Source organism: Lepidothrix coronata, unplaced genomic scaffold (assembly GCF_001604755.1).
Source record: "Lepidothrix coronata isolate B3197 unplaced genomic scaffold, Lepidothrix_coronata-1.0 Scaffold34, whole genome shotgun sequence".
Taxonomy (NCBI): domain Eukaryota; kingdom Metazoa; phylum Chordata; class Aves; order Passeriformes; family Pipridae; genus Lepidothrix; species Lepidothrix coronata.
Genome location: NW_016690214.1, coordinates 6348177 through 6358583, shown reverse-complemented (window position 1 = coordinate 6358583; position 10407 = coordinate 6348177). Strand labels below are relative to the sequence as shown.

The 10407-nt window shown below is 48.9% G+C and overlaps 1 protein-coding gene across 1 annotated transcript; it reads right to left on the bottom strand.

The window, feature by feature from the left end:
• Positions 1-442: 442 nt before the first annotated feature.
• MCHR1 (melanin concentrating hormone receptor 1) lies at positions 443-1465 on the bottom strand. Its single transcript, XM_017811917.1, has one exon. The coding sequence runs from the start codon at positions 1454-1456 to the stop codon at positions 443-445; it is 1014 nt and encodes a 337-aa protein (XP_017667406.1). The 5' UTR covers positions 1457-1465.
• Positions 1466-10407: the final 8942 nt, after the last annotated feature.

Below are 10407 nucleotides of genomic sequence, written 5' to 3'. Positions count from 1 at the left end.
AGCACAGCCATCAAAGTTTGCAGATTTCTTATAAATATATGACATTGTGAATCAAAGGCTCAAGTTTTGAATGAAGAAGCTCTATTGACAAGCTGCTTAGGAACCCCAGTCGGGCCAAGAGGCATCATTGGGCAGTGTTGATAGGGGTTTTACTCTTCCAGCGTGAATATTCCCCTTGGAAATCCTCTTTGTCCTTTATCTCTTTTCCATTCATCCTCTTCGGGGGGCCCGTGGTGACAGAGTTCTCCCATGCACAGTGAAAGAAGCAGCAGTACATCTTATAGGCTGAGGGCAGTGTAGGAGCAGAGCCCTGCAGTGAAAAAGGGCTCTTGGAGGTGGAAATTTGTAGTCCATATGCTTCTCCAAAAGCCTGCCTGAACCTGCTGCTTCTCCATCCACCTACAGACCTGAAGTCTTTCTGCTGTGGGCACTTCAGAGTGCCCTAGTGAACAGCCACCGTCACCGGCACTGACCGTGGGGAAAACTCCTCCAGAAACTGAGTCTGCTGGGTGGATTCTGGTGCCAGTTTCAGACACACACTGGCCTCTGTCATGCTGTTGTTGTTGGCAGAGCTGCTGTTGCGACAGGGCTCTTTTGCAGGGCGGATGGCCACCAAGAACTGGCGCTTGAAGGTCTCGCTGAGGGCGATGTAGAGGAAGGGGTTGAGGCAACTGTTGGCGTAGCCCAAGCTAATGGCAAAGTTGTAGGCATAAAAGAAGGCCATGGATGGTGTGTCAATGCCAAGGTGAACCAGCTGGAGGATGTAGAAGGGAGCCCAGCAAATAAAAAAGGCGGAGCAGATGGCAACTGCCATGCGGGTCACCTTCTTCGTGCGTACCCGGAGACTCCTCTGGGGCAGTGGGACCACGGTGGTGGCCATGTGCTGGAGGATCTTAAAATACACCACACAGATGATGATCAAGGGCACAGCAAATGCCAGCATGAACTGATAGAGGGTGAACCAGTAGATATCAGTCTCTGGGTTGGGAAGCAAGAGGGCACAGCGGACGGTCCCATCCTCCAGAGGCATAAGACCGGCGTACATCCACACGGGAATGATGGTCAGGAAGGAGAGGAGCCACACCAAGCAGATAACGAGAGCTGCCACACACGGGGTCCGGATGTAAGTAGATTTTAGGGGGTAAACAGTTGCCAGGTAACGATCCAGTGTCATCACTGTGAGGATGTTGGTGCTGGTGATCTGGCTGTTCGTGTCCAGGGCGGTGATGATGGTGCACAGGGGAGCTCCAAAGTACCATGAGCCATTGCCTAGGAGCTGGTGGATGAGGAAGGGCATGCCCAAGAGGAAGAGGAGGTCCACAATGGAGAGGTTGAAGATGAAAATGTCGGGCACGGTCTGTTTGCATCTCAGCTTCTTCTTCTTAACAATAGTGTAGATGACAATGAGGTTCCCCACAATGCCCAGGAAGCAGATGATGCTGAAGAGACTGGGCATGATCACATTGGTGTACGGTGCTGGCTTCTCTGCTGCTGCCAAAACAAACCAAAGCAGTGAGTGCAACCCACAGTGAGTGCAACCTCTTTACAACTCTGTGCTTGTCCTGTCCTGCAGATGGACCCATCCCTACCAAAGATGTAGCTCAGAATGATTTTTAATACCCTTTGCAGAATTTGGTGAGGCTTAGCTGTGGATTCAACACTTCTGTGCCTCTCAATACATGCAGCACACCACCTAAATCTGGCCATGTGTAAACATCTTTCCTCAGCTTTCTTCTGCTCTGCTCTGAAACTCCCCTGCCTTTTTGGGGGGACTTATATCAGGCTGGCATGCCTTTGTACTCACTAGTGTCTGACAGTCCATAGTAACTTTTATTCCTGGGAGTGCTGGTTTTTCAGCCATTTTTTGAGGGGAGAGGATGAGGCAGCTGGTGCTTCACACATTGGAGAAGTAAAGCCTCTCTGTGGGTGCCAAAATCTGGATAAAGTCAATGCTCAAGCTGTTGTCAGAAAGTGTCAGCTCATCTGTTGGGTAGTTTATCTATTGTACAGGATGAGACACGGAGTTCACTGACTGTGCAGGCAGACAGCTAATGCTTGTCTGTGATGTGAGATCTGGGACTGTACCCTGGCTGAGTCCCAAGTCTGTTGTCAGAGTAGGGCCAAAATAGGCTCTTCTTTCCATCTTCCTTCTCTGCCTCTCTCCCCTTCTCTAGTTTGTTCCCTAGAAAGAAATCCGGTTGTGTGACCAGACAGAGATTTTGGAGTATGTTTCAGAGTGGCCCTTCCACAGGGAATTCTGCAAGTCCTAATTCTGCAAGGAGAAAAAAAGCTTAAAAGTGCTGTCTCTGAGTTCTGGATGTAGTTGGATTTTCAAGGCAAAATTCTTGCCTGATAACACATAGCACTGATGGTTGACTGTTGCTCTTTGGGGTAGGAGGCCCAAAAGTAACCAAATTCACATTTGCCTTGTCTGGGTGTAAAATCACATTTTGAAGCCACAAGCTCCTGGGCACAGAAGGTGGTGTTAAGGCAGTGATGGTGGTGCCCTCTGTTCTGCAGGGCTCCATGTGCACTGCGGGGTGGAGTCTGAGATCGCCCTTCTCAGCTGAGGCAAATCTCATTTCATCTCATTACTCCTCTCCCATGGGGCCTGGTGGGCTTTTTTCTGGGAAAAGGCTTTGTGTGAGTTATTTATGTGGCTTTTACAAGGACATGCGTGACAGCCCCTCAGCTTGGACTGCATGTCATTGAATTGCAGATGACTCAATGTGCGTTAATTGGAAATGCTTTCAGTCACTGAGCTATTCCACCTCCTCAGCAGCAGAAGTGGTTCCTCCAGCAGGACCTAGGGAAATCTTGACAATAAGATTAAGTGAAATAACAGATACTCGTAGGTGTAGTCTTTGCCACAGTGGTGCCTCTTTGGGGTGATATTTGCTGACTTTGACCTCTGGAATTCTTGAGTACAACCTTCTCCCCATTTACTTTGGTGTGACAGAGAAGTTTGTCTGAACTGGCAAGATAACTTGGGCCCCACTGGTGGCCTGTGGCTGGCAAAGTGTGTGCTGTGTCAGCTGTGTGTAGTATTTCAGTGCTTTTAGAAGTGGGCCATGATGAGTTGCCACTGGCTCAGTCCTTCTGGCATTGGGAAGCAGCCAGCTTAGGCATAAACGAGGCCAAGGCCAGAACCCGAGAGAGCAGTTGCTGCACCATTTTATTGGGAAGCCTCTCTGCAGATGTCAGAAAGCAGCCAATGAGGCACGGGAAGACTGGCAGGGGCCTGAAGGTGGAAGACAGGCTTGGCTGATAATACAAAAAAGCCTGTCCAGATCATTTTTGGGGGGTTAAATGGTCCCTGTTCCTCCTGGTAACTCATTAATACAAGGAAATGTTCCATTTTATGTGGCTTTCAGTAGATAACATACAGCTGTCAGTGCCCTATTGAAACCTGATGCTCTTCAGCATCCAACCTGTGCATCCCTTGAGCATCCAAACAGATCTCACACCTTAATGCTGGAAGAGGGCAGACTAGAAACTGGAAGATGATGACTGTGGCCCTGCTGTTCTGCATATAGCTGTTGTGAGTTCTGGTCTCCTTTTTTTAACTGTGAACTTTGTTATGAATGTGGTGGGAATGGATTGTATGAGTGATGAAACATAAATGCCACTTGGTTAGCTGGAAATTGGGACAAAATGTCCTTTTCCTGCTGTATAATCAATACAGTGCTCCCGGTGATTCTGTAACATTTGGAATGAGCTCAGCTGGCCTTAAAGCAGAATGTGTGCAAGCCCAAAGGCTTCCTGTGAAAAGTGGTCTGTGCAATGCTGTAGCACAGTCCTGTTGTTGGTGGCTGTACAAGCAGGACCTTCAAGCATTATTAGCTGCAAGCTAGTGTGAAGCTGTAGCTCATGTGTGTTTTATGGGCTTGAGTCAGAAGAGCACATCTATCAAATACTCAGAAGTTATCTCTTTTCTAAAGCCTCTTTCATCCTGAGATATTGAATCTGAATTTCCCATCCTGCTGTGCACATCCTAGTGAATACACTTTATTGAAACAGCCACTTCAGGCATTGATTTGTAGACTTGTGTCTGCTCTGATACTCCTTCTGGAAGTTCCAAAGGGGACTGAACTATGTGAACTGAATGAGGACTGGGCTAAATTTTTTTCTCTAAGGTCGTGGTTGTTCTCAGCCATACCCAGATACACAAGAGACTACATCTCAGTACATTTCAGAACAAAGCAGCTCAGGTACACTTTTGGTCTCTAAAGGATGTGCTGGTGCAGAGAGAGTTAAAACTCACATATAAACCACCTTCCCTTGAAGAGTTTCAACTGGCACCATCAATAACTGACTTGCTTGACCATAAACAATTGATTTGGGAGCAGGGTAGCAATTAGGAAACGGGAGACTGGTGAAGACCTCTGCTTCCCTCTCCAGCGGTATCTCACGTTCTCAGTGCTTTGCTCCCTCCCTGTCTAGCCGGGCTGGTTCGTCCCTTCTCAGCAGCCAGGACCGGAGGGCTGCTGGAGTTGCTGCTGCCTGGCAGCCAACAGGTAGCGGATGGCTCCGAGCCGCCGGGATGGGTCCGGTGCCGCTCCCGCACCCCTGGAGGGGTCAGCCCGTCCCGCCCGGAGCTGTCCGCCCCCGGGTGCTGAAGGCGGCCCGGGCGGGGTGCGGGGGGTCCCCCCCTCAGCCCCCACCCAGCCCCGCGCAGCCCCCGCTCTCACCTGAGCCGTTCCGAGCCTCCGGCGCGGAGAAGTTGCGGGAGGAGTTGCCGGGGGCCATGGCAGCGAGTCCCGGGACGGAGAAAGAAAGTTTGGGAAGTTCCCTGGGCGGGTCCGCGGTGGGATGGGATGGGCCCCCCGCGCTTGCCGGGCCGGGCAGGGTGCGGGAGGCAGGAGCGCTCCCTCAGCCGGCGAGCGGGGGCTGCGGCTCGGCTGAGCTCCGTTCCGCTCCCGCCCCGCCGAGCCCGGAGCAGGTTCTGACATCAAGGAGCAGCTGACTCCGGCAGACACGCCGGGTGGGAGCATCCCTCGCCGCCGTCGGTGGGAGGGAACGCGGGCGCGGAGCGGGGCCGGGGGGGCTGCTCTCGGCCAGCCGGGCGGGGAGCGGAGGGGGCCGACACGGGGGCTGGGCAGCGCCCCCTCCCATCACAGCCCCCAGGGGAGGGCTGGGATCTGCACCCTCCCAGCTACAGCCAGCCCGTGCTCGCCATGTCTATAGGAGTATCAGATTTTTACCTTTTAAGTAGTTCTGATCTGCCTTCAGTGTGTATTTTTCTCTTGTAGACATATGCGCTTTTCATTCCCGAGTCACAGGCACCAAATTACCCACTGAAAACTCTGTTGCTTTGACCCTCTTACCCTCTGATCTCTAACTTCAATTCCAACCTGAGACACTTCATTTGTAATTAGTTCTCTGCTGCTTTTTGCTGTTCCACTTCTTGCCACAGCTCATTTGCTTCCTAGCTCCAGAAATTAGCTCTATTGCTAGCTCAGATTTTGTCTTCTATTTGCCTTAAAAATACTAGGCAAGAACCCCCTTGGGTTTTGAGAAGCTGTTTTGCTCTTTTTCCTTCCCTTGCCAGAGCAGTAGCCTGTTCTTTTCTGTGGCTTTGAGCTGATGATTTTGTTGTGCTTCCTGCCCACTGTTTATACATGAGATAGGTTCCTTCATTATAGCTTGATAAATCACATGGTACTGGGGCAAACAGATCGTTCTGTACCTCGGAACATTTTCTGCACTGTAAAAGCATAATATCATGTCAGAAGTCAACCATCAGCAACAGGCAGGTTTCTCTCTGTGGCACAGCACAGTGTAGAGGATTGGATGTGCTTTATGAAATCCACAGTCTGTCTGAAAACATCCCTTGTTTCTGTCTCTGTAGTTGTAAAGGCTGACATCAAACGTAGGAGGCATTTTTTTGGAGCTTCGTAAGTCTGTCGTTTAAAACCAGAATCAATCTGTACCAGTAAAAACCAGACCTGGCACACACACATCAGCAGTCCCTGCATGGGCTGTCAGCCAGATTTGGCAGCAGGATTTTCACTATGGGCCATTTTCTGTGTAACCCAAAGGAGTTCATCATTATTAGGTTGTCCTCTAGTAGACCAACAGCAGAGAGAAAACTGGAGCACACTTTGCCCAGGCATTGTAGCTCTTAGGAATCAGAGACAGGCTGGGGCCAATTTGTCTGCTATGCTGTAAAGTTTTTGCTGAGTCTCTGGAGTTGCCTCAGTCAGTGATTTGCCCATGAATTTTTTCCCTGGCAGGTATCTGTGGTGTCTCAGTTTTGGATGTGCACAGATTGCAAAAAAAGTGGTATTTTTCAGTCACTTAATATTTTCTTAAAAGACTCTTCTTCCTTCACATCTTGGGTGAACATCAGCATTTATCTGTATCGGGTTACTGCTGCAAAGCAAACTGTGGTTTGTGTAATAGGGTGATGGAGTGTTATGAACAGGGTGCTGTCCTCTGCAGTGAGTGCCTTTGTGTAATTTACCTTAATCCATTCTTGAAGTATGGATTATGAGTGTTTGCATGGGAAACTAGTAGGCAGTTGCTACTGCAAACATTTTTCCCTGCGTAGACAAACTCCTACTCAATTTTCCCTGGAGAGGAATGAGCTATCTTACAACTTTCAAAGAAAGAATCTGACATTTAAATGTAGCAGTTTCCAAAGCACAGCTTTAATTTTAATTTGCAACGTCAACTATTGCTGTGCATTTAGAAATGCTTCACATGTGAGGAAGCTGTAGTTCCTTCTGCTCAGCTGTAGAGGCATAACAAACCACAGCAGCTCCCTCCCTGGTGCACACGTGTCACAGCTGACATGTCAAAGCCGTGCTCAGCATTTGAGATTTGCCCCACCGCCATGGCTATGTGAGTGTTTTATTACTGGACTTTTATATTCAGACTTTGACAAAGTTTATTTTTTTTTCCCTTTTTGTGCTGTCGATAACCTATGGAAGTTCTTGCCCCAGGGAGGGGCTGGCTTTACAGAGTTTTGCCAGGTTGAAGGGATAGAGAGAAGGGAGGAATGTGAACTGCAGCAAGTGGTGATGTGTGGCCTGTCTGTGCACAGAGCTCACCCTCGGCAGAAGGAGCAGGCACAGTAATCGGCTCATTATCTGGCTGAACACTTGAAGACAGCAGCTCTCTGAAGGACTGGTTCTGTGAGTGCTCATCTGCTGGAAACTGCAGCAGGGATGAGCTCTCAGGGGACCTTGGGATATAGCTGATAAGTTGTACTAACCACTGCATGTAATTACAAGGAAGATTGAGGCACTAACCCCTTGAAAACACATCTTAAAAGAGAGATATAGTAATTAACATTTAGGCAGGGAACTGCCATCTCGACAGCCTAATGATGTAGATAAAGGTGAGGAAATGGAGCTCAGCCCTTAACATAAAAGAAAGAAAAATTACTTCTTCCTACAAACTTGGCATCACCACTACACTCAGGCCATCCTGTCTGCAACATCGCTGCTATGAAAAAAGATAATAATCATCCAAAGCTGCTGCTAGGCAAATTCTGCAACTAGGGAATGAATCTGGCTGGTCTGACAGTGGTTTAACCCTGAAAGGCTCTTGCATTTCAGTAATGAGTTATATTTCCTGTGCCTGTCCCAGCTGGAGATCCTGACTTGCGCAACACGAGCAGAACCGCAGCCCCCGTGGGGCAGAGAGCAGCGCCGGCTTCTGTTACCGCGCTACTGAAACCATTTCCCCAGCTGGTTTCACCAAATAATTTCTCATTAAATGGAGACTTTCTCATTTGCTAAATATTTATTTAGCACCTGGCCACTGCTCTGATTTGCACTCTGGAGAGAGGAGCCTTCTCTAAGAGCCAAATTGCAAATCCTCCCCTCCAGCTCACTGGTCTCCTTACTCAGGACTCCAGACTCGCTGAATGGGCCTCTGCGTTTTTATTGCTTAGCTCTTTGTCTGTGTTTATATTGATCAAATAGCCTAATGGGTGAAGTTTTGTCCTTGTAGTGGCCTTAGGGACAGGAATGATCACATTCAGGATGTGTTAGACATGGTGCATCAACCCTCCATACTGGCTGAGTACTGTCCTTTTCCGATAGCTGCACATCAGTCTCCCTCCTTTCCAGGCAACATTGGTAAAGTAGTTTCCAACTACTGTTCCATCTTGCCTCCTTTGATTCTGGTAAGTGGATCTTTGCTATCACTTCTCACCTATAGGGGAACGAAAATGTCATGTGGCAAAGTTAAATAATTTCCCTAAAGCCACAGGCTGAGCTTGAGGCCAAAAATTGACAGTAATTCTCTCTACAACAGCCCTGGCTTAGCAGCATTTTGTCCATCTTCCTGTAATGTTTGTTTATCCCAGCACAACTGTTTGTATCCTTACAGGGGGATGTGTCCTGAATGTGATCATTCCGTTTTAAAAAAACCAAACCACAGAAAACCCAGGACTTGGAGGAGTAGCTTGGTGGTGACTCAGGTGCTGTCACTGATCGAGATGTGCACAGCTGGTATGGCCTGGCTGGTCAGACAGAAGTTGCTGCTGTGTCTTGGTGCCTGACTCGATTCAGGTCAGTGCTACCATGTGATCCAGATCTGCCCTGAGCTGGTATTAGTGAACATTGAGCCATGGCCCAAAACTGAGCCATGAGCAAACTCCTGGTTTCCCTGCTGCCGAGCTCTGCTTTCTCTTTTACATGAGTGTCTCTAATGAAGGCAGCAGGTGAATTCCCTTTCTTGACTGCTCAATAGCCATACATGGCTTTACAGGGATAATTTAGCTAAACAGTCATCTAAACTCTCCTGTTATCCACCCTGAATTTCTAATTAATTAGCATAAAGTGGGCATTTATCTGAAACCAGATGACCACCTCCTCTCTTCCCGCAGGTTTCTACTCTTGAAATGGCAGGTCTAAGCTGCCTGGTCAGTCCTGGCTCATTCCAGTCCCACGCTGCTAATTTGAGGTTTTAGCCCTCAGCCTCTGCCCATCCTGGCTGCTCTCAGCGAGCCAAAGGCCGGGGCAGCACCTTCTGTGGTTTTGTTTTCATTGCTAAAGGTTAGAGGATCCCAGAGACAAAAGCACAGCCAAAAATAACAAGGGGCTAAGCAGGGCTTGCCCTGTGACAGGGAAGCAGGCGGGCTCCAGGGCTGTGTGCAGCCGATGTGCTGAGGTCAGGGATGCAGATGTGCGCTCTGTGGAACGGGCAGATCCCGTTGTCGGGGATAAGGAGCTGCCAGCAGCTCCTGACGTTGGACAGGAACAGCCAGAAACCCCCGGGGAGACAAATGCTGCCGCAGGGTATATGTACGGTGTTAGTCACTGATTCCCTTCTACAAGAACAGGCATTAGCACAAGGAGGAGGCATCTGTAACCTGAATTCCTCATGAGTCTGAACTGGGAGGGGGAAAAGTTTTGGCTCGGATCTGTAGCTTGTGGGTAAGTGTGCACAGGTCTGAAGAGGAGGCAGAGCAGGAGGATTGATGTGGGGGGCTGTTGACCAAGAATAGATGTCTGCACAACCCAAAATGAGTGCTCTGCCATCCTTCTTTTCAACAAGAATTAAGATGTTGTTGAGCTTGGAAATGGAAATTACAGATCCAAGATGAGGCAAAACTAAAAATCCTGAGAGGTTCAAGTCAGAGAGACGAGATAAAACTCCATTTAGTGTCTGGAAAGAGCTGTCACATGAAATTGCAAATCCAAGTGCAAGGATTTATGACAGACCTAATAAAAAGAAAGGTGGTGTTTTATAACCAGAGGCTGCAATCCTGCTGCCTAGTTCTGAGCAGGGGCAGTGGGGAGGAAAGCAATGATAGCTGATTTTTGAGCTGTGGTACATTGAATCTACCTGAGGTCCAGTAAAGCACTTGATACAGCATGTCCTAGGAAATTCTTTGGTTGCAGAAGATGTGGAGAAGCACACATTAATTAGGAATTAATAAGGAATTAGATCACAAGCGAGACTGAAGTCTTGTGTCAGGGGGGCTGTTAATGGTGGTGGGATGTTAATGGCATGAGATAGGAAACCCTCCGGACTTGGACCTGCAGGTCCCAGGAAAAGCTCTGCTCAGTTCAGCAGTTGGGTCAGTGGAGCAGCCAGATGTTTCTTTCCTCTCTGCTTCCCCCAGGCAAACCAGCCATGTGTTCCCTGTGCTGCTCCAGGGCGCGGAGGCATCTGCCAGGGTTGGAGGCGGTGGCTGAGGGCACTGGAAGAGGTGGAAACCTTTTAAAATGACAATGAAAAAGTAAAGTGATGCTCACTGATGAAAATAATAATTGCTAAACCGCTTTGCCTCTTGGGCTGTTAAACACTGAGAGCAGAGGCAGATGTTCCAGCAACAGCAGTCGGCATTTGCTATCAGCTGGGAGTTCATTAGTTGGAAAGACAGGAGAGGAGCAAGACGTGGGTTCAGTGTGAGCTTCCCTGTTTAACATGGCTCAGGAAAAGGCA